Source organism: Lepidochelys kempii, chromosome 1 (genome assembly GCF_965140265.1).
Source record: "Lepidochelys kempii isolate rLepKem1 chromosome 1, rLepKem1.hap2, whole genome shotgun sequence".
In the NCBI taxonomy this organism is placed as follows: Eukaryota; Metazoa; Chordata; order Testudines; family Cheloniidae; genus Lepidochelys; species Lepidochelys kempii.
In genome coordinates, this window is record NC_133256.1 from 107074701 (window position 1) to 107099075 (window position 24375).

At 41.4% G+C, this 24375-nt stretch overlaps 1 protein-coding gene across 2 annotated transcripts in view; it reads right to left on the minus strand.

The window, feature by feature from the left end:
* Nucleotides 1-1487: 1487 nt before the first annotated feature.
* Nucleotides 1488-24375, minus strand: part of COL4A1 (collagen type IV alpha 1 chain) — a 208983-nt gene continuing 186095 nt past the window's right edge. For both annotated transcript variants that reach the window (XM_073349693.1, XM_073349702.1), the window contains 9 exons: nucleotides 17286-17358; nucleotides 16522-16593; nucleotides 16042-16170; nucleotides 14646-14744; nucleotides 10648-10860; nucleotides 9034-9211; nucleotides 5675-5789; nucleotides 4374-4546; nucleotides 1488-2871 (listed from right to left, as the gene is read on the minus strand). In XM_073349693.1, coding sequence (XP_073205794.1) covers nucleotides 2790-2871; nucleotides 4374-4546; nucleotides 5675-5789; nucleotides 9034-9211; nucleotides 10648-10860; nucleotides 14646-14744; nucleotides 16042-16170; nucleotides 16522-16593; nucleotides 17286-17358 — 1134 coding nt within the window. In that variant the 3' untranslated portion in view covers nucleotides 1488-2789. The remainder of the gene's footprint in view (nucleotides 2872-4373; nucleotides 4547-5674; nucleotides 5790-9033; nucleotides 9212-10647; nucleotides 10861-14645; nucleotides 14745-16041; nucleotides 16171-16521; nucleotides 16594-17285; nucleotides 17359-24375) is intronic.

Genomic DNA, 24375 nt, shown 5'->3' on the forward strand with positions numbered 1-24375 from the left:
GCATATAGCCCATTTCAATTCAGACACAGTCAATGCACTCTGGATTTTAAGTGCAGGTGAATACAGAGCAGCAGCCTCTCCACAAGGAAGGGGCAAAAATATGAAACAAAACTGAAATTTTAACAAATGATTTACTTTTGTTTAGGAAAAAATGGAGCAACCATCATGTTTTCTTGTCAGGTAGCCAGATCTGAGATTCACACTGCCCGCTCATAAGCAAAACACTAGCTGGTACATTTTGGATTTTATCTTATAGATTTTGGTCCTCTTTGGTGTACTGTAGTGGTCCCTCGCTATCGAGTGGGGAGGGAGGCCACTCCACCTCACTACAGGCAGACAGCAAGTAACCATCTATAGAAGAAACTCCGGTCCTCTGGGCAGTGCAGAGCCACAAACAGTCTTTACCCCGCAGCCGCCTGGCTGGGGCTGACAGTAACTAACAGTCTTAAAGGGAGTTCTGGCCATCTGGGCAGGGTAGAGCACATATAGTCTATGGCTCCACAACACAGCCCATACCTTCTAGCCAAAAAGAAGGAGTTTGGCCACCACCCCAGGGGTGGGGTCAGTGGCAGGGGGTTAAGGGGATCCAGGCCCACCCACTCTATCGGGTCCCAGCCCAGGGCCCTAACAGTGGCAGATGGGTCTGCCATTGGGTTGGCGGCGATCCTCCCAAAACACGCTGACTCACTCTCTGGCAGCAGAACCTGAATAAAATCTAGGTCACCTGTGTTGTTTTCTATCACAGTCAGGGTGTAGGGCTCCATGGTCCAAAGGTTCTCTGTCTCCTCAGGGTACTTGGCCACCGGCAGTCCCCACAGCTCCTCAGAGCACTCGTCTGACAGCAGTCCTGGAAGCTCCTTGCGATACTCATCCATCTCCGACCACAGGGCACAGCTCCACTCAGTGGCTAGTCCGGGTTCCTGCAAAGATCTTTGCTCCTTCTGATGGTCCACCCCCCATTGAGCTCCAGGGCTCTCCTTTTATACTTCCTGTCCCACCCCAGGACTTTCAGTGCCGGTTCAGGGCAGATTCAGCTCTGCCCAGCAAGAGGACTGTAGTGGTCCCTCGCTCTCCAGTTTGGAGGGAGGCCACTCCGCCTCACTACATGCACGAAAGAGTCAAGGGAAGAGTGAGAAATATGTACCGCTAGCTTTTTGACCTGGATTGCATTCAAGTGAGATTTTTAATTTGAAAAAACCCCAAACACCTCAACATAAGACCTGTGTCGATAACGTGTCAACTATGTTTTGCCTTCCATTACTAGTTCTTGTAAGGTGTCAGAACTGTGTCCTTATTTCCGCCTGTCAAAAATATTTTATGGTTGCAAGATGTGCCGAACAAAAGTGATCTAGGGTTGCATCAAGCTTGTGCATTTATTAGTAGCTTATTAAGAAATAATTTATTGTTGCTGGGTAAACAGAAGTAACAAATTAGTAAAAAAAATTTACACAAATAGTTTTATTACAAATTTGATTTTTTACGAAATACATAAAATTTAAGAAATTACATAAAAGTCCTTGGCATTCTCAAGAATATTTTGGTATTTGCATGGTTACAGTCTATAAAATAGTTTTAGACACAGATGTGCTCAAACATCAGAATATTTGCATAGAGATCCAATAGAATTATTTCTTTGAACACTTCGAAAAACTTTCGGGGAGGGGAGGGGAATATTAACAAAATTAAGGCCTTTTAAATTTGAAAATCAAGTCATTCAGTGTGTGATTAGTTTTTAAAACCCTGAAAATATTAAATACAGAATAAACACTGTAAGCTCAAAGCACGTTTTACTATAATAAACACAAATAGCCGTTAACCTGGGTTCATTCTCTGCAATTTACAGTTAGGTATTGAAATGAGCGATAGAAAACAGATGTTTCACATTAAGTATTTTGGCATTTAACATCTAATTGATGACACTATATTGAAAAAGAGGAAAAATTATGTAAGCTTCTTTTTGAAATGATAGCAAATTCAAAGCTTGATTTGCCTAATTGTTGATACCTATATAAATTACTAATATATATATATATATATATATATTTTTTTTCCTAACCACAATTGGACCATTCCTTATTCCACAGGAAAATTTGTTCCACTGCATGAAGAAGCTGCATAGTACCAAACATAGCAGAAACACTTAATTGCTCATTTGTGGAACTAGTTTGGGAAACCCTTCCTTTGGAGCATAGTCCCACTGAAACCAATAGGACTAGGGTGGAAGTAAGCACTACAAATAGAAAAGCAAGCTGGATGGCTATGTTTTGAAAATATGGATACCTGCTGTTTAACTATAATCTGTAATCACAAAACTCTTCTTTATATTAGTATTACTTTGTACAGGAACAATAAGTACATACCTAAGAGTCTGGAATTTTGAGATAGCTAGACAATGGTAATTGCATACATATCTGGGTAGGAGAAATGAATCTAAATATATAATACAAGAAAGGGGAGTCAAAAGTAAGGCACAACAACATACCTCCTAGCACCTTCAAATTTTTCTGCATGAACTCTGGCTTGTTTATACTGTCAGTGCATTGCATTTACATAAAAATTTCTTTTACCAAAAGTGCCATTTGGTATTTGAAGCTTATCTTTGTTGTCTCTTTTCTTCTTCAGCAAGTACAGGGCCAGTAAAGCAGGGTGTGTTAGTTATGCAAGTTCCTATAAGGCACTTTACTGTTTTCATATTGGACAACAATGAGGTACATATGATATAAGTCTAAGCTTCACTGCTGTTAAACAAATAGCACCATATTGTGACATTAGTTGAAATTCAAAAGTCATTATGTTCTTCTCATACAGACTTGACAACGGCTAACGTTTGAGCGCAAGTCCCCTGCTTTCAGAGTTGAAGGAGTAGGTTTCCTATAAAAAAAAATGGACAACCATCAATAACTGCTAATACAAAAATATCAGTTTGCAAGTTTATTGTTAACTTGGCAGTGTTTTTAATACAGAAGTTTAGTCTGTTAATGAAAAATTGAGAAACCCAGGGCAGAGTTGAATCAAGTGCCTAGGTCACTGAAGACTATCTGGTCACTTCTTCCAGAAAATCAGTCATAATAATTAGCTATTTTTAATGGGGGGTGGGTGGGATGACTATATACAAAGTGATGTCAAAATAAACAAAACAAACTGAAAAAGATCGGTCTCTCAAGTTTTTAGTTATAAGGAATTATTAAAAACAAAAGTGGGTAAAATATTTTCAGACAAAGAAGTGTGATTTTTTTTTTATTGACTATGGGCCTTTAATAATCCAGACCTCAAGCCTGCAATTCAAATTCACATGAGGTAAGGTTGCAGGATTGTTTCCCTCCCCCAGGATGTATGATGTACAAATTAGGACTGTTTCTGTGGTGTACATAAAGAGAAAGGGATGCTAAGCTTTACAGTTCTCTCCTTGTGAGGGACGTAAGGAATAAAGTAACTATGATGCTCATTCTTCTCTCTTTTTCTCTATGTAGCCTTCCTTGTACTAAAGAGTGATATTTATTCTTGTGTAGGGGTTAGCACAAGGCTTTGCATCACTTAATTCCTCAGTTTAGAGCCTAAATAGTACAGAAGTTGTGCATAGGCCCTTCTGCACAGGGTAAAGCTCACGGGTGAATAATAAATAATTGTTCAAGCTCATTCAGTTCTCTGCCTCTCTGAGTATGTCTACCCTGCAATTAGACACCCACGGCTGGCCCATGCCAGCTGACTCGGGGTCACAGGACTCAGACTAAGAGTCTGTTTAACTATGGTGTAGATGTTTGGACTTGGGCTGCAGCCCAAACTCTGGGACCCTCTCATCTTGCAGTATCCTAGAGCCCGGGCTCCAGCCCGAGCCTGAATGTCTACACCACCATTAAATACCCTATTAGCCCAAGCTCTGTGAGCCCAAGTCAGCTGGCACAGGTTTTTATTTGCAATGCAGACATACCCTTTCTGAGGAGATGTCAACAGCTGTGCTAGTTTGCAGTGGTTCTATTATGAGCTAATATCCACTAGGGATTAGATTATGCTCTGGGTTAATTTCTATCAAGATGTCAGTGTATCCCAATTACAACTGAAATCACACAAGTGAAACACAGGTGTGGTGGAGGTATAAACACGCTTAGGTCATCCTAAAAGGAATACTGTAAATAAGTTTCATTTGGTAAATACTACCAAAATATATATTCACTATTTCTCCCAAAAAGCATTTTTTTACAAACATTTTAACTGTATATCTTAATCCAAATAGACTACCAATAGCTATTCATCTTTTAAACTTAATCTAGAACAATTCTAGTGTTACCTTAAAGCAAGTCTCACACTGTTGCTTTTACAGATGTATAGTGAGCTGTGAATATGGATTTTAGTAAGAAAAATCAACTATAACTTACTTGAACATCTCATTTCTCTCTATAGTGGCAAGCCAAAAGCTGTAAGCATTTGCATAATAGTTACAAGTTCCACGACCATGGCATTCTATGAAGGGAGCACTGCGGAACTCCTCCAGACAGGAACCTGGAGATGCCAGAGCTTGTCCGGAACCCTCAGCACCAGCGCTGGTATGCTGGGAAAATGCAAGTAAATCCATCAGATTAGAAATATCTAGCTCTTTAGGCCTGGTCTACACTGGGGTGGGGGGCAGGGATTGATCTAAAGTACGCAACTTCAGCTACGTGAATAATGTAGCTGAAGTCAGCGTATTCAGATCTACTTACCACGGTGTCTTCACTGCCGTAAGTCGACGGCTGATGCTCTCCCGTTGACTCCACCTGCACCTCTTGCCCTGGTGGAGTACCGGAGTCGACGGGAGAGCGCTCGGCGGTCGATTTATCATGTCTAGACTAGACGCAATAAATCGACCCCTGCTGGATCTATCGCTACCTGTTGATCCAGCAGGTAATGTAGACAAGTTCTTACTGACAGTAGGTTGTAACTCTTTTAAACCAATACTTTGCCATATGCACTTCCTCCCCTCTTTTCAGTAATGTGGTGGAGAACCTGCTACCACTCTTTCCCCCTGCTTTGGGATAATGGGTGGCCAGTTGGGGGCAGTGGGAGTCTGGGAAAACTGGGAGGATAGTGGGAGGAATGGGTCCCAGGGGCAGGATATCTTGGGCCCTGAGAGGAGCATGGTGTTGAAGGCAATCAGGGAGGGTATCTTGGAATCCACTGGTGTTAGGGCCCGTAGAACTGAATTGCCTTGCGTTACCAGAGACTGTGTCAGATAAAGTTTGGTACTGAAGCACACCAGAGACTGCACAAAAGATCAAAAATTCAGTTAGACAAAGGCCCTGTTCATGGAGAGATCAGGAAGAGCAGAGGCAGTGGCTCTATATTGCTCTGTGAAGGTGCTGCAACCCTGATCTGGAGGGACAATAGGAAGGTCTGCTTAATTTCCATGTTCATTTAGTCCTTGGCATTTGTGCTGAAGCTGTAATCAAGGGAATGACAGTGTGTTTTGCGAGAGGAATTACTTTGCTAGAAACTAGAGAATGAATTGTTACTAAATTATTCTCTCACATTAACTAAATAGCCAACATGTTTCTAAAGTCACCAAAAGAGCAGAGACCTCATACTCTGCCCTTGTTTCCCTGCAAAGGCACAGGCAGACAGTACCTTTTTAAAGGCAGGAATATATCAAACACCAGCATAAATTATTTTTCTGATCCAGGTGAGGTCCTGGTGCACTTACCATTACAAAGGAGTAACCAATCCAAAGCGACATCCAGCCTTCAGGGCACAATGGTATTTGAACTGTTTGGCTGTGAACTGCAATTACCATGGCAGGAGCCTCACACACAGAGCATCTATAAAGAACATGACAGCAAGGAACTCAGTGTACTTGGAATAGTAACATTTATTTCCTCTTTTTGGGAGTTATTTGCACAGCAAGTACAGAATTTACAAGATCAACACTCCAGTCCTTTTTACTTTCCCTATTATGAAAGTCAGACCTTTGGTCATGCCGTTCTTATGACAGTTAAGCATTGGAAACACTAATCCTATTGGTCTTCACTGGATAGAGGAAAGGAAGGGCCTTATTATTATAAACTGAATAGTTTAATAAATTTACCCTTTTTTCTCTTTTAAATTTTAAATTTCAACAGCCAGCATATGTGCAATGTTATTAACACTGAAGGGAAAATGGCTAAAGAACTAGAAGAAAGTCTGGTGAGACCAGGAGCAAATAGGAACAAAAAATTGCTTTAGCTGTAGACTTTTTGACTTCTGGAGACAACACCAGCACTTCTTGGAGGAACTGAAGACTTCTTGGGAAGGCCAGTGAAACATTTAAAGAGGAGGGTTTCATATGTATTCCCTTTAAAAGTGACTTTTGTTTATGTCTGGGGTCCTTATCTCTGAATAAAGGACAACTTAGCCAACCAACTGGAACACTGGGCCTGAGAAACCAACATTCTGAGAGGTTTGCAAACAAAAATCCTTTTAGTTCAGGTATGTACATTCTACTTCTGACCTGCTGAGCCCCAAAATAAGCAGAAGGCTCAGGCACAGTAACTCCTTGGTGGGTGTCTCTCTCTCTTTGCTAAGACTGCCAAACAATGTACTAATAAATGCCAGTTATGATGCAAATGATAATCATATGGGCTCCTGCTAATTAGGAATTTGACTGGGACCACTAATTCCTTACTTGCAGCACAGCCCTAAAAATAGCAATTAGCACTGGCCCTTTTGGTTCAAACCAGATACCTAGACATGAACAGCTTTGTATTGCAGAATCAGAGCACCAGAGAAATTAAGTATAACAAGCAAGAATAAGCTGGGTTCTGTTAAATCCACAAAAGCAAAGAAATTCAGAGTGAAGGCATCTACGTCTGACTTAAAAGGATTCATACACTGCCTTGAACTCCAGCACAAAAACTACGTGGTTATTTTAAGAAGCACAGCAATGAAAGAGAAAAAAAGAGAATGTAAAAGGCGCTTGGTACTAGCTTTGCTTCAAGAGATTTCTGGTGCATCAGTGAATGACTTTTGGAACAAAGGAAGTCTCTTGAACCAGGACAGGCAAGTGACACTTTTACATCTTTTCAATTTTTTGACGCAGGTTGATGATGGTTTAACAGTCTCAAATAATAAAAGAAACTGACAGACTATGAAGATAGCCTTCTGCTTTGAGTTTACAGTAGCATGCACAGATACAAAAGAACATATTAAAATAATTTCACTGTACACCACCCTGCCATGGCAACTCTTGGCACAGTAGATTCTTTTAGAACTCAGGGCTTAAGGGAAAGCTGCAAGATCTACAAATATATATAAAGCACCACAGGTACTCTGTATGCGTAGGATAGTGGGCAGTTTAAGGGCAAATTTCAACAGTGGTCTCTTTGTTCAAGATTTTCAAGAGTGACTCAAGGAATTTTGGGTGCCTAACATGAACAACTTAATGGGGCTTAGTTTTCAGAGGGTGGGCACTCACCATTTTCTGAAAATTAGATCCTTTTAAGGCATCTCCAATAGGGCACAAAAAAGGCAGATATCCCAAATCCCTACTCTTTTTTTTAAATCTTGGCCAAAATCTATGCAATCTAATTTTGAGGCATTTTGGGTGTAAAAAACCTGGGAATTAAGTACAGAAGTAATATTTGTATAAATTGGGTCCAACTACATAATTTACACATAAAACTCCAAGTCTGGGGACACACAAAGTTGTGTTGCCATGCAGAAGGAGTGATATTTCATTCTTATGAATGCTTTTTAAAAATTGGCCCTTAGCTTGTTATATGAGAAACAAACCGCCATATTAAGTACTCTGATACACTGGATACCTACGATGGGGGATGTTACCTTAGAATTGTCTGGATAGCTAATATATATAGACAAATGTGTCATATCCTTACTCCCAGAATGCCCACCAGAGCAATTTCCACTCCCACTCATCTCCCTGGTAGGGAGAGAGCAGCAGGAATTGTTAGGGTGTCTACACAGCAGCTGGGAGGATGTTTCCCAATGCGGATGCTAGCGCTGTTCGAGCTAGTATACTAAAAATAGCAGTATGGACCCAGTAGCATAAGTGGTTGGTTGGACTAGTTGCCTGAATTCAATCCCAGTATGCAGTTGGGCAGCTAGCCTGAGCCACTGCCCATGCCACTGTAGCCACACTGCTATTTTTAGCATGCTAGCTTGAGCAGAGCTAGCATGTGTCTTTCTATCCGAGCTGAGAAACATCCTTCCAGCAGCAGTGTAGGCATAACCTACGAAGGCCCTGCCTGACCCCTGCGTGTCATGATTATCAATTTAGTAAGATGTGGGAGCTCCTTTGTCAAATCCTAATTAAATCAGAGTGGTGCAGCCCACTAAGTTCATGTGATCTCCTCTGCCTTAAGCCTTGTGCATGTTATATCTGGGCACAGTTTATGCTAGTAAATGAAAAAAAAAATAGGACCAAATCCACAGCTGGTGTAAACTGGCGCAGCTCAAATGAGCTCAATGCAACTACATCAGTTTACACCAGCTGAGGAGTCAGTTCTACAAATAGTAAATGATTGCTTTACAGTACTACACCTGGGTTCCTTTGCAGTGTTGTTTGCTTTAAACTAACACTAGTTGTATTCAAGCACCAAAACAATGTCCAAAACAATGCAAGAAACCCAGCATACTGCATGATACGTAAAACAGACATTGATGTATTTCTGAAAGGGAAAAGATATTGAGCCACAAAGTGCTTCTAATTAGAGCTGAGTATAAAAACAGAAATTATTTTTTCCCTTGGAATTTTCAATAAAAATGAAAATTTCTGTTCAAAATTTCCTGTCGTATTTTTTAATGAATTGATTCAAAATAAATATATTTGTTTCATATGAAGCAAAATTACCATTTTTTGGCTTAGGATCTCCTCACTTTTTCCAGTGGAACTCAAAATATTTTCATTTTAATTCAAATCAATATGGAAAATTTTCAGTCATTTAATTGAAAATAAAATCAGGATATTCTGAGTGATATGAAAAAAGTTTGATGAACATTTTTTGACAAGCTCTATTTTTAATAGGTCTTCTGCATATTTATAACCAATGCGGCAAGAGCAATACTCACCTACTGATGAATGGCCTGATATTGTCACCAGTGATAGGAGCCATACTCATTGGCATGGGTTCAGGAGTAGACAGCCAGTAAGAATAGTCATTCCTTGATGCAAAGTTGCATACATTATTGATGTTGCAGAACAAGAATGGCATAGTGCTAAATTTACGAAGACAGCTCCCTGCTGTGCCTGAAAGTGTAATAAAAAGGTTAATGTGTAAAACTCCGTTCAAGTGAATATTTGGCAACAGCAAATCATTGCAATTCTGATGACAATGCACAATGTTTAAAGTGCTAACATGGCAACCCGAGGTCTGAAACTCACTTCATGGCTTGCTCCAGCAGGATGGTGAGAGCATAAGAGAGGTTCTGATATCAGTCTGAGAGGGGAGGGCTAGCTTGTTTTGCTCCTGTATAAATCCCAGTGGCAGACCACAATCAGACTTTAAAATAATTTTTTCCCCTCAGCTCCATGGTAATCCAGTTTATATAATGGTTGCTTCTAGAATTGTATATTTGTTTATCAAATGCCAAAAGATACATTAAAGCAACAATAAGGTCACAAACTTAAATATAAAAAGTCAGGGAATGCAAAACTTAAGGGGTTTTTAGTAACACCAGTCCATTTACATTAAAAAAGATGATATTTTGATTACTAGCTAGTAATTACCCAAACTAGCAATCAAATATATTATAAATGTGCAATGCCTTGAATGGCTGAGGCTCTCTGATCAAAGAAGTCATTGTCTCCTTGTAGTCGGCTGACCCGCACTCTGGTCTCGGCTGTAGTCTCATTGAGTCTCTTGCCCCTAGGTCCCCTATGGGCAGGGCTTAAATTCTCATGGAGTAATTTCCTGAGCCCCCCAGGCCCCTCCACCCCCAACTTGCTATAAAAATTCCAGGGGGGGGTGCTGAAAATATTTGCTGGTGCTCTGCTCTGGACAGCTCTGGCTGAATTTAAGCCCTGCCTACGGGAGCCCCACTTGTGATCAATCTCACTATTCCCAGCAGGTGTTCAGCTCACTCCCAGGGTCTTTTCAGAGTCCAACTACAGTTCACTTGTCTCTGTAGTCCCTGGAGGTGCTTTCCAGGTCCTGCCACAGGTCACTGATGGCAGCCCTTCAGGGCCCTTGTCGGTAATAAGCTTGTAATGTCAATCTTCCCCTGCCAAAAGTTGAAGGTGTGGGGAGTGGGGGGATAAGGAAAGGCTGGCCACTGCCTCAGACTGAGCTCCCCTTGTTACTAGAGATCACTAGCAGTCCCTAGCAGCTTTCCTGCTTCCAGGCAAATGTCCCCCCTTTTCTGTGGCTAGTTTCACCTTTATAAGCGCTTCTTCTCCCGGTAGAGCATGTTCTGCAGGTGCACCTAAGCTTTTCTACCAGTGGGGTGGGGGTGTGTCCCATCACGCTCCTTAGTGCATTAGTGCATGTTTGTGCAGGGCTGGAAAAGCACTACAATATCTATAAGTAAGTATGATTATTATGCAGTCTGTGCTCTACATAGGGTAGTACGAGCCTACGAATAAGATAAATGTTTGGTTTCTAATTAAATGAAGCTGCACTACACATTCATCAGTAATGCATGCTAACGTCTTATTTGATTTGATTTATTTTATGATTTTCTTACCCAAATCCTGACCATGTGCCCTTTCGTTGCCTTGTACGTAAAGTAAGGAGTAGCCGTAGTACATCAGTTTAGTTCCAGGTGGACATTCTGGTTCTTCAATGGTTTGGCTGTGTCTGGTAACAAGGAAGCCATGAGCGACAGATGGTGTGCCTGGTGGGCCCATTGACCCTGGTAAACCCTCAGGGCCTGGTGGACCTCTGGCTCCTCGCGGACCTACAAGACAGAAAGTCACATTTACCTCTTTTTTATTTCTAGAAGTGTTGATAGAGAGAATCCAATCTGAGCCATCAATTGCATATTTATTTTCAACGTACACAGCTTCTGTATTATGGCACTCCGTTGAGCAGACTGCATACAGTGTCAATGATAAAAATTGTAAATTATCAGGAAACAAATGATTATGCCTTATGTATTTGCATAATGTTTTGTATTTAACCTTACACTAAAGTTAAACGTTTTATCTGGGGAGAAAAATTACTCTGCAGTGTTCAGTACTACTTTTCTTTAATTTCTTAAACTCTAACACATAAAGGAAAATAATTTAGACAATGGAAGTGAAGGAAACCAAAGTACTTTGAATGATTATTAAATGTCTTTAAGAATGTCTACAGAGAAAAAGTGTGCCAATTTCTGATGGAGCTGAAATTAAAGCAAGTAAAGGGAACTAGAGAATTGCTGCTTACCAGGCAATCACTGTTAAGAATTTGAACTGTCTGAAATTACACACATATGAAATGAAAAAATAACAAAAAATTTGAATGCAACATTAAGACTGGGGAAAATAAGCACTCAGACATCAGCAAGTTCTGTAAAGTAAGGGTTTCTCTTGCAATGTTAAAGTGCCCATTTTGTTCATCCATGTTGTTTACAATATACATAATACATGGAAGTTTACATTTTCTGAGGAAAGAAGGACCAGAAGATACTAGAGGGCAGATTCTCATTGGGAGTGTGTAGATGGGGGGAAGAGTAGGAGGGTGGATGGAGCCTTTTCCTGTGCCAGCCCTGTGCAAGGGCCAGGGAAAAATTATAGCTTCTGTGCTTGAGGATGCACAGAGACTGCCCCTCCCACCCTTAAGGGATGAGCATCACCTGAAAGAGAGCATGGCAGTGGGCCTCTGGCCCTGGCCTGCCTCTGCCCCAGTTAACATTATGGGCTTGGTGCACTGGAAAAGCAGGCTGCACAATCGTAAAGGATTTGATTTTATTAAGATGGCAAGATCTCCAGGCTTTGTCAATGGTACTTGTAAGATCCTTGACCCACAGCTATAGTGAAGCCTCCATTCAAATATGCCCTGTGATGTTTTTCAGAAGTTCAGATCCTACGGATCTCTAAGCTTAAGAGGAGTAGAGCTACAGAGGCCTCATGTGTTGTGGAGCCAGTCAAATCCTTAGTGAAGAACTAGTTTGCTGGCAGATCTTACAAGCCGCAACTTCTGATTGTGTTAATTGGTTACTGAGGACGAAAGTCTGCCATGTTTCCCAGCACAACTTCTTTGTTGCTTCATTCAAACAAAATTGACCAAAGTTTCCAAGGAATGCAGCCTCCACAAGTTCCTAGCACCACCTCCCACTGCATCGATTCAGCCTCTGCAGTTAACAAACTTTGGTAATGGTATGAGTGGCTACAAAAATGTACAGCGCTAAATTGCTTACTGCACTTACAATTCATGGACACCACATCTATCTTTAATGGCATGTTTCTGATCTCCCATCAATGTAAATAAAGTCAATGAATTTACACCAGTAACCTTAGGCTCTGACCAGTGCCTACTGAAGTAAAAAAAATACAGTCTTATTGACTTCAGTGGTTGCTGGTCCAACCTATGTGCACTCACAGAATGTTCTTCTGTGCATTTGGAGTCTTGCATTTTCAAGTATTTGTAATTATATGTATTTTTTTTTCAAACGTAGCAGAACACACACTGTTCATTATAGCCTAATCAGTCATCAAATCTAAAAGTTCATCTATTTTTGAGTAAGCCCCCTGGGATAAGAAAGATGCTTCTATTTTATTTATTTTTAAAATGGAAAATGTTTCTTTATGCTCTCATGATTCAAATGGCTGAAGGGATTTTGTCTATATTTTCCAAAACTATTCCTCTGTGGGCAGATACCAAGCATGAAATTTCAACCCCAGAACTTCAGAAAGTTACAGGCATGTGAAAAAAAGGAAATTATAATGGAAATTGTTTTGCAAGAGTATTATACTGGTTAGGATTGCTATCATCTATTATTTTCAGATCTACTTAGCTATCTTTCTTAGGTTTTTCTAAAGTGTCCTCTACCATGGTATGTAAGTACTATGCTGTGTTCTTAACATACAGTATTGCAAGTGCTTTGTACAGAACAATCAGTTCAACTGAAATAATTACTTATCATCTTAGAGAGACAAGGTGACCTGAAAAAGAGTTCTGTGTAAGCTCAAAAGCTTGTCTCTCTCACTAATGGAAGTTAGTTCAATAAAAGATATTATCTCACCCACCTTGCCTCTCTCATGCCCTGGGACCAACACAGTTACAACACACTGCTTATAATCTTGTTAGTTTACTGATAGTCCTCTGCACACCTTCATTTTTATAATTTTCCAATCAAAGACAATCTATTCTTCTATCATGGAATGTTTTACATAAACGAACGTATTGTAGGGATTAATAAGGGTTTGGCATCCCAGGCTGGATTCACACTCTCTCTTGTAATGTTCCCCCCACTTCCAAATACTTGTCTAACTCTGCCTTTAACCCTAATTAAAGCTGTTCCAGTTGCTGTCTTCTGTGGAGAATTCCATACATGGTCTACCACCAGTGCTGCCTACTGAAATTCTGCCTAGACTCCTTTGGGACCTGACTTTCCCCTAGCTTGGTTTATACCCCTAGTTCCTGAAATTGACAGAAAATCAGATACTCTTGTAGCTTCTATCCTTTCTATTCCCATCAGAACTGTACATACTTCACTGTGGTTTCTTCCTTTCCAAAGAATAGAGGCCTAGTCTCTCTGCCTTTCTGTAGAACTAAATTCAGCAAATAACTGAATCATTCTGGCTATCCTCTGCAGTACCTTTTCCATCTCTGTAATACCATTTTTATAATAAGACAACCAGAACTGAGCACAGTGTTCCTAACGGTGACCTAATTCATCACCTTCTTGTGCAGTGATTTTCTCATTTATTCAAAATCTCTATTTCTTTCTTTGCTTTTAAAAGTGCTGCTAAACATCAGGCTTAAACTTTTAGAGATCCTTCCAATGTAACCCAGAATCTCTACAAAATAAAAATACTCTTTCAGGTCCTATTTAGGCTAAAAAAATCAATTAAATTAAAGTGCCGTATTAACTTCTGTTTAGTTAAAACTAAGCAGAGATCTTAAATTCTCGATTCCTGATCACCAGTCTATCACTTTGAGGACTCTGAATAATTTATTCTTTTAAATATATTGTTATCTTGAAGATATTTCTAAACTGTGAACATTTCCTTTCTGAGTCATCTCTTTTCTAGATTAAGCCATGTAAAAAAGACACCTGACACTCAATAAAGGTATTATAAAATTCCACAGGTAATCTCTCTGAAGCCAGAGTCTTTTCATTATTAATAATTGCCTCTAAACCTTCTTCTCCTGCAGTTGTAACTGGTAGCTCTACCCTAACAGAAAGGTGGAGGTTTTGAACCTGTATATCTTTTATATTCACTGTAACTGTATTTCCTTTATCTGGTATCTGATCTACCTCCACCTTTTATAAGGGCTGTGGCAAATAACATGTGGCCATTTAAGTCTATGTGAAATAGCCTTATCTGTCACTAAATTACATCAAAAAGATCTCTTGGAGGTGCCAGCAATTCCTTTAATGACCATGTGCTTTTAAATGCTACAAGTGTTTTTGTTATGTGCCTCTGCTTCTTGTGCAATCTTTATCCAACTGCCAACCTTATTTTTCTTAATAAGCAATCTTTTATAGTCCCTTTGTAATGAAGAACAGAGTCTTTAAAGAATACACAGACCTACCTGGGGGACCAGAAGGACCAGGTTCTCCTTTCTGACCAGGTTGACCATCAAATCCTGGAACACCAGGTTGCCCAGGTATACCCTCAGGTCCTGTCACTCCTGTTGAAATATAAGAAATAATTACAATTGGATCACAGAGACATATTTGTTCTTGCTTTTTGGATTATGGGGTGGCAGTACAGAAAAAAAGCACATGCCCAGTACCTATGGGTAAATGCCAGTACCCAGAGCAGGTAGGTGGGAGTGCCTGCAGGGGGAAGGTGTTGAGGGGTGTGGGATGGGAGAAGATCAAAATATAGCCACTGAAGGTGCACATCTGCAGCAACCGATTCCCTGCGAGCATTTGTCCGCGCAGTAAGAGGGACGCACAGGTCTTTCTCCTCATTCTATGACCGCAGGGGTACAAAGCTGAAGGAGTTTCAAGTAAAAGCCCATAAAGAGAGCCCCAAGTCAGTAACAAGTTCACAGCCCTGCTAGGTCTTTGCCAAATTGGTTTTGGCTTTACCCGTTAGGTCAGTGCTTTATTTTGTAGCTGTTTGAGAGTGTTTTCACTCTCATTTAAATACCAGTCTGCAGTATGCAGGGGATGCAGTTTAACAGTACCAGCACCAACCTGGGACTTCCACTCTGCTCCTGATATTTCAGTTACACCCTGTTCTTCTGCAGATCCTGTACAGTGCAGTGTGACATTAAGGCTTTGAGATAACTATTGGAACATGGCTACAGACTCTTTTTGGCCAAAGCCATATTCTGATTGGACAGTGAAGCCAATGGATGATTTCACAGCCATTTAACCAACTCACAACAGTGTACAGATATGGCCCCAATACCAAGAAGAATCATCGTGCCATTTACGTTAAATAGATAATGCAAAACGACAAACTATCTTTCACCTTATTTCCCTACCACCTCCATATAAAATAATGGAGAGCAGGGGGAAGGAGTTTCTCCTTTAAAATGTTACCGATTTTGGAACTCTTCTGAACTGCAGCTTCCTATGCCCCCCCTTGCCAATTCAAAATGCTACCGGCCCTCGCCCACTTATGCCAGCCTTCTACTTTCCTGACCCCTCGCCCCCTTTCTCCCTGCTTCTCTTAATCTCTTTAAAAATTTTAAACCTTCCAGTTTAGGTGTTTTATGTAAGTTTCATGCTAAATGCTGCTCAGTTCCACAGAAATGCTGGGCTAAGAGAGGAAGTGGGGACTCCTTGTTGAAGACCTGCTTTTGGCATTCCTGTGTACTGGGACTTCAAAGAGAAGCATCACTTTCCTATAAGCAGCCACTACAGACATGGCTGGAGAAGCACCTGAACAGACAATAGCCTGCTAATGCTCAGCCTGTCACAGCTTCTTTCTACATTATGCACCACCTATATGCAACTTTAAGACCCTCTCACCTTGCTGTCCTTTTGGACCTGGAAGTCCAGGGAGCCCTTTTAAACCAACTGGTCCGACAGGACCGGGTAAACCTGGTTCCCCTTTAAGAAGCTGATAAGGACCTGGAGGACCTGGTGGACCTTGTAAACCTGTCAAAATTGATGAAGCAAATACAAACGGAAGTGTTTGTTATCAGACAATATAAATAAATAATAATTATGTCATTCGTACCAAAAGGTCGCAATAAGGATTGGGCCCCATTGTGCTAGGCTCTGTACGAATATATTGGGATAGAAACCTAGCTCTAAGAGCTAAGAGCTTACATCTAATTGTAAATTATGTTTACAGGCTGTACATTTTGAGGTTGAGATTCTATTCACGCACTTGCACATTCTGGGGTTTTTTTTATGTTGTAAAAAATGCAAAGGGTGATATAATGCCATAGTTAGGTAAAATAATACCTATTTTGAAAATCTGAAAAACACATAAGCTTACCATACCTTTAGAGCCAGGAAACCCTTGGTCACCTTGTTCTCCCTTGAGACCTGGGAAGCCAGAAGACCCTTTTGGACCTGAAGTCAAATGTACATGAAAATTTAAGATATTAATTCTTGTTTTAAAACTGTGTGTGCTGAATAATGGATCCAATACTGCAAATGCTTAGACACGTGAGTAACTTTACGCACATGAGCAGTTCCTTTGATTTCAAATGTTTGCTGGAAAAGGGCATATGAAGTGATCACATAAAACTGCCATCAATATTCAATTAAAAGATAACTGAAGACAAATTCACACTCAGATTTCTAAATTCAGATACATTTTAAATGTATTGACAGCTGCATTCTTTCTTACACTTAAAATGTTAATAAACATAACAATGATAGTGGAAGTGATAGAAAAGGTTTGTCTACTTGTAAGCAGCCTCAAGTTTTGCACCTGTCACACCACATCTCAAAGAAAACCCTGACTATTCTTAGGACATACAGACATTGATTTTTCATTCTTCTTCAAAAGCAAACATGAATTGTACAATCTACAGAACAAGGAAAGGAAAAAAATTACTGAGAAATTAATATTATCCTTGTTCTGGCTTCTGAACTAGCTTCAAAGTTAAGGCTACGGTATTTGTGGGATGCTAGATTAACATTCTTTGATTATTTTCTTTTGATAAAGGAGGCGGGGAAAGCACCATCTCCCTCTACCTTACATGAAGTTAGAGAACAATAATTTTGTAACTATACACAAATTACATATTTCTCCTCACCTTGAAACCCGGGAACTCCTGGAGGTCCCATATCACCCTTTTGACCAATACCTCCTGGTAAACCAGCACTACCCTGTATAAAAAGAAGACAGACATGAGTTATCCTGTATCGCTATGATACACCTCTCAAATAATCGTGGGATTTTGGAAAACTGTAAAAAACACTCAGGTCGGTAATTTCTAAAATCAAAGACAAGCCGTTCAATCCAAAGATGGTCCTCCTCTAATGTTACATTGCTCAAATGAGAAGGCTTTGTTCAGAAACAAAGGCTTGTGGTAAGCAGCCAGAACAACCTGTGTGTTGATCTGTGCTATGCTATGCTTTATCTTGCGAACACACTGGGATAAAATAAGGTGGCTCAATAAAAGTTTAATAAATCAAATGGCCTTGAGCCTTGGGAAATGACACCATGAAAAAAACATTAGAAGGGGGACAAGTATCACTAAATAGAGCACTCACTCAGAGTATCCTAGACTCAGGGTGCTGGCCTCAGGTGACCCCAGTGGGAAGATAGGATATTTCAGGTCACAGAAAGGATTAGTACATATATGGAATGAGATGAAAGTTACTCAGTAGCCTCAAGTTCCCTTGCAGGGAACTTGGTCTTTTCAGCAGTGCTGAACTGGTCTAGGAGCGAAGAAGTTTAACACACAAGGCCTGATTTTCCTTTCACATACGCTGCTGTAAATGAACTACTCCAGTGAAATTGGTTTTACCAGTTTTACAATAGTCTAAGACCATGTCTACACTACAAACTTTGGTCAATGCAAGTTACGTTAGCATACAACTGCCAAAGTTAGTGTATCGCTCATGCTCGTGCACACTTGACTGCTTACATTGGTGCTGCACGTACTCACCAGGAATATTTGTGTCAATACAAAGTGTGGTACATTATGAGTAGGTATCCCAGTGTGCCATGTGCAGCCATCTAGCACATTGCCTTCTGGGAAGTTTTTGCAATGTGTTGTGGTGTATAAATAACTCACCTAGGGATCTCTGGGAGCTAGGGGTCAAGTTCCTAGCATGCAACTTTCTTCATATCCCATAATGCCATCCATATCCCATAATTATGTGTTGTTTTTTTTTAATAAGATCTCACAAGCCACACAGCACAGTTTGGTATCTGCTATCTCTGACAGAAGCATGGATCTTCACACCTCTGTACCATTCTCATGAGTGTTGCAAATACAAGCCGCATGATTCTCTGGTACTATCAGAGCTGCAAGAACTATAGCAACAGGAGACATGACAATTTCTCTGAGGACAGGTTGTGGAGGGACATAGTGAAAAACAAGGTTGTTGGTGGTATTCATGGAGCAACTGCCAACGGTGGAGTGCAGCTTCTGGGCTGGAGAAATGAGCACTGACTGGTGGGATTGCATCATAATGCAGATTTGGGACATCAAGCAGTGGCTGCAGAACTTTCGGACATGCAAAGCCACATTGCCGGATTTGTGTTGCGAGCTCGCACCATTCCTCCAGCACACAGACACCGGAATGAGAGCGAGAGTGTTGATAGTTGAGAAGTGAGTGGCGATCAAAACTCTGGAAGCTTACATTTCTGGATTGCTCCCAGTCCGTGGGAAATCATTTTGGGGCTGGCAAATCCACAGTGGAGGCTATTGTCATGCAAGTGTGTAGGGCCATTCATTGTCTTCTGTTATGCAGACCTGTGATTCTTGGAAATGGACAGGACATAGTAGATGGATTTGCAGCAATCAGGTTCCCAAATTGTGGTGAGGTGATAGATGGCATGCATATCCCTATTTTGGCACCAGCCCACCTTGCTACAGAGTACAACAACAGAAAGGGCGACTTATCTATGGTCATGCAAGCATTGGTGGATCACTGGGGATGCTTCACCAACAACACTGAAGGCTAGTCAGGGAAGGTGCATGACACTCGCGTCTTTCAGAACACAAGACTTTAAGAAAGCTGCAAGCAGGGACATTCTTTCCTGACCCTCGGATTGCCATTGGTGATGTTGAAATGCCAATAGTGATTCTGGAAGACCCAGCCTAAGTCTTGCTCCTCTGGCTTATGAAGCTGTACCCTGTCCACCTTGACAGCACTAGGGAAAGATTCAGCTACCAGCTCAGCAGGTGAAGAATGACAGATGAAGGTGCGTTTGGTAGATTGGATCTCACTGAGAAAAACAGCCCAATGGTTATAGCTGCCTGTTGTCTGCTGCATTATCTATGTGAGGCAAAGGGGGGTGGGGGTAGTTGCCACAATGGTAGAGGAGATGTCTGCTGACTCTGAACAGCCAAACACCAGGGCCATTACAAGACCCCAGCATGGAGCTATGTGGTTACAGGAGGCTTTGAAAGAGCATTTCCATGGTCAGGCACAGTAATGTGCTGTGCTTGACTATGCTCTGGCCCTGAAGGTTTGTGAGCTGTTAGGAATTGTGCTTCGTGTACATTTATACATAGAACTATTTTTGTCTTATAATGAACCTATGAATTATTCTGTTTTGCTGCACATTTATAACTATTACACTGTCTTTCACTGAAACTATGAATTATGTGGTGCTTGTTGTACATTTATACCTATGACTGGGTGTTTCCTTGAACCTATGACCTCTGGGGTGCTGTACACTTACAAGTACTAGGAGCTTTGCATCCTGCCATACATTCTGCAGTATGTGGGGTGAACTATAACAATGAATTTATTTTCAAAATATAGACTTGCCTCCACTGACAAAAGCCGTGAAATGAAACAATGTGAAGAAAAAGGGACAATACAAACTTCCAACATAAATTAACTGAACACAACTTTAAATTTAGAAAGGCAGCAAGCAGTTCTGTCCATTTCAGTGCACAAATGTAGTCCATTTTGGATACATACACCAACTGTGCCTTTCATAGGTCATGGATGTGAAGATGTGGTTGTCCTTACTGTCCTCTGGCATGGAGTGGTAGGGCTAGGAATGAGATCCAGGGTTCTAAGAGGATTTTTGAGGGGCGCAGGAAGCTGCCACCACGGACTTCTCCATGGACTGTTCTCCAAGGATGGCAAGTTTGTGATTGTTGGTCAGTTAGGGTCAGCAGCATTTGTGTTAGCTGCCTGAGAAGCCTCATTATGTCCTGGTGCATCTCTCTTTTTCCTGAAGGGATTCTTGGGTTTTTCTCCATGTTCTCCTGTCCTCTCTATCCCTCTCCATGCAGTCTACCATGTTGGCCCACCAGACCCTTTGTTCACAGTCCAGTGCAGCACTGGTTTGCAGGATCTCACAGAACATATCATCCCTCATCCTCTTCTTTCTCCTCTTCAGTAGGATCAGGAATTCCCCAGGTGTGGAGGGTCAATCCTCAAGGCTGCAACAGCAGCAGCTCCAGATAAAATGGAAATATGTATAATTGTACGTAGAGTCACAATGGAAAGTGAAAGATAAGCTTCAAAACTCCCTTCCCTCATTCCCATAATAATCTGTAATAAGATATACTTATTGCTACTTCAGCTGCGGCGTGCCCCTGCACAGCACTGCTCTCCTGCCCCAGCCATGGTGAGTATTGCCTGCGAGGGGCCAGGTGGGGGAAGGAGGAGGGTATTAACATTTTCGGTTGCATAAAACAATATGGTCCCTATTTCAATGGGTACAAGTACAGGGCAACGGCACTGAGTACTGGCACTATTTTTCACAGGTGGTGGTGATTTTAGCTGATCTCTCACTCCTGAGTGTCACAGCGGCACAGAGAACACAGCCTTTGCAGGCATCCCAAAGCCACCCAGGACCGCATGCCACTAGCCTGCTTACTACAATGGTGCCTGCCAAAATCATTGTTGAGCGGTGTGGAAAAGTGTCCTACCGCTGAAGAAGAAAGAAGATGGACATCCCTAGAAACCTTCGGGAGAGAACTGCAGAGTAACTCTATGAAAGTTTCATCAAGATCTCTCAGGACACAAGGGACATTCCTCTGTACATCAACAAACTGCTCTGCAGGGCCTCCAATGCCTAATCCTACAGGGGAATGAAAAGAAGATAACAGATCTACCGCCGTTTGTTGTACTGCTACCTCTTCTCAGATAAGTAAAACAATGAAAAGTCGATGCATGTCTTTAGTAACTTGGGATGGGCCAGGCGCCATCTTTACATTTAAACATGAAAAGGGAAAATGCATGCACTCACTTTCCCAAGGTTCCATCTCTTGCACTGTGCTCGCCCATGCCTGGCTAGTGGGACTGACTAGGCTGCAGCAGAGTCTCTACAGGTCCTAGCTCATGGCATAGCCAAATTGCCCTGCCCCACCACATCTCCTTTCCTCCTCCTCACTGTCCATGCCAGAGGGCTACATCTCAGGCTCCACTGAGGCATCCACAGTGGTCTGCGGGGTGCGGGTGGGGTTACTGCCAAGTACGGCATGCAGCTTGTCATAAAATGGCAGGTCTATGGCTCAGCACCAGATTGACTGTTGGCCTCCTGGGCCTTGTGGTATGCCAGCCACAGTCCCTTTGTTTTCCCGCGGCTGATCCCTGTAGTACCCCTTCGTCTACATCCCCTTCTCGTAGATGTCCATGTTTCTATGGCTGCTCCATAGCTGTGCCTCAACACTCTCTTCTCCCCACAAGTGATCCGATACCTCCTGTCTGCTCCAGGCAGGAGTATGTCTTGAGCGTGTAGCTGGCACAGTCGGTTGGTTAGCTGCACACAACAAGGGAGCGCTGCTAGGTGTGCTCACCAAGCCCAGCCATTAGGGAAAGGCATTTCAAAAATACACAGTATTTTAAAGAGACGGGAGGGGCTTCTGGTCTTCGTGACCCCTGGGCAGTGGAGTTCAACATTTGTGACTAGAGCTGTCAGTGTGAGGCACTGTGTGACAACTGTTGGAAGACTGTTAGGATTGACATAGGTCATGCAATGTCTACACTTGAACTGTGTCAACCACAGTACTTTGACTACAGCTCAATGCCATTCGGGGAGGTGGTTTTACTGCATCACCATAACAGGGTGCTTATGTCAGCAGGAGACAAATTTGAGTGTAGATATGTGAAAAACAGGTTGATGCAAGGCAACTTACGTTGACCTAACTTTGTAGTGTAGACTAGGCCTGTGCTAGAGGAAAATCAAGGCCACATACTGTAAGACTCACACAAGGCATAGTAAACTCACTAGTTACCCAATGGAATTTATTGACAGCATCCTTCAGTGTATTACAACAGAAACACTTCAAAACCAGACTCCAGCGAGAGACTGTTGAATTGGAATTCATTTGCAAATTGGATACAATTAACTTAGTCTTGAATAGAGACTGGGAGTGGCTAAGTCATTATGCAAGGTAACCTATTTCCCCTTGTTTTTTCCTACACCCCATTCCCGCCCCTCCCCCCGTTCCTCAGACATTCTTGTTAAACCCTGGATTTGTGCTGGAAATGGCCCACCTTGATTATCATACACATTGTAAGGAGAGTGATCACTTTAGATAAGCTATTACCAGCAGGAGAGTGGGGTGGGGGGGAGAGAAAACCTTTTGTAGTGGTAAACACCCATTTTTTCATGGTTTGTATGTATAAAAGCATCTTCTGTATTTTCCACAGTATGCATCCGATGAAGTGAGCTGTAGCTCACGAAAGCTTATGCTCAAATAAATTGGTTAGTCTCTAACGTTCTAGTTTCTGTTTCAATTGATCCAGAATAATCATCTAAGCATACCTTAGAGATTCCCACAACAAATTGCTAACACAAGTCCTAAACACTACAGTCGTCATGAGCCATTATTATAATATAACATTTGCATAAAGCTCTATAGGTATGCAGAGAAAATACAGATGTAGATCCAGAGCCACAAAAGTATTTAGGCACCTAAATCCCTTTGGAATTAATGGAAATTAGGCACCTCAATACCTTTGAGGATCAGGGCCATAGTCCTTGCACTAAGAAATGTACAAAATAGGTTAGAGATACCATGGCGGGTACACACGGAGAAATTACATCAGAAAGGGGAAGGGAGGTATTCACAAAATAAAGTTATGTGGTTACTTGTATTCAAAAAGCACATGGCATACATCAATTATTTTCTTTTAAAAGGTGCACGCCTGTGCATAAGCTGAGCATTGCACTGCCCGATTACCTGCCTGGGCCTGAGCAGCAGAATGAAGGTCAGAATCATGAGGCAAGGAGTCTCAGGCTACCTCCCCCAAACAAACTGTATGCTTGTGCTCCCCAACCTGACTCCTACAATTGGAGCTGGTTGGGAATTTTCCATCAGAATGATTTTTCAAAAGAAAATGCAGTTTCTGCAAAATCAACAGGAAAATTTTGATTTTGCTGAAGTTTTTCAATTTGCTGTCAGAAAAACCAAAACGAAATATGTTGCTTTGAGTTGGTTCCACCTGAAAGGAAATATTTCAGTTTGTTGAACTGACCTGAAATGTTTCGTTTTGAGTCAATTCAACTTTAAATTGCATTTTCCTATGATGGTACATTGGTCGTGGTAATTGTAGTTCATATGATATTCTCTCCTAGAAGTTGCCTCCCTGGCTGGACTATATCTCCCAGGATGCAACACAGTTTCCCCTATGACCTAGCATCATGGTGCATCACAGAAGTCATATGGCTGTCGGTGCTTCATGGGAGATGCAGTCTGGCCTGGGAGACTGGTCCATGAGAATAGGGACATCGGATACTTGAACCACAACTCCCTTGAGGCAATGCAACATAATAGGAAGATGCAGTTTAATGTTTAACTGACTCGAAATGAAATGTTTCGGGTCAGTTAAATAAAACCAAAATGAAACATTTTGATTTGGGAATGTTGAAATGTTATGTTTTAATTGAAAATGACTGGAACTTCATTTTGTGAAAAATTTCAATTCTTTGTCCTGATTTGGAAACAAATCATTTGTTGAAATATCAGAATTTTCTGTGGGACAGAAATTCTGATTTTCACTCAGTTCTGCTTATAAGCACTCTGGACACTTAGCAAAGAGAATGCACATTTGAATCTTGCTATCAATGCTTGTTGAAAACATCTGTCTCTCAGAGTTATTAATGGCATGCAGCTACTCCGAAAGTGGAAAGCTGGTGACCAACAAGGATCTAGCTTAAAAAATTCAAGACATGGGTTTAAGTGTCACTGTAGAAGCAGC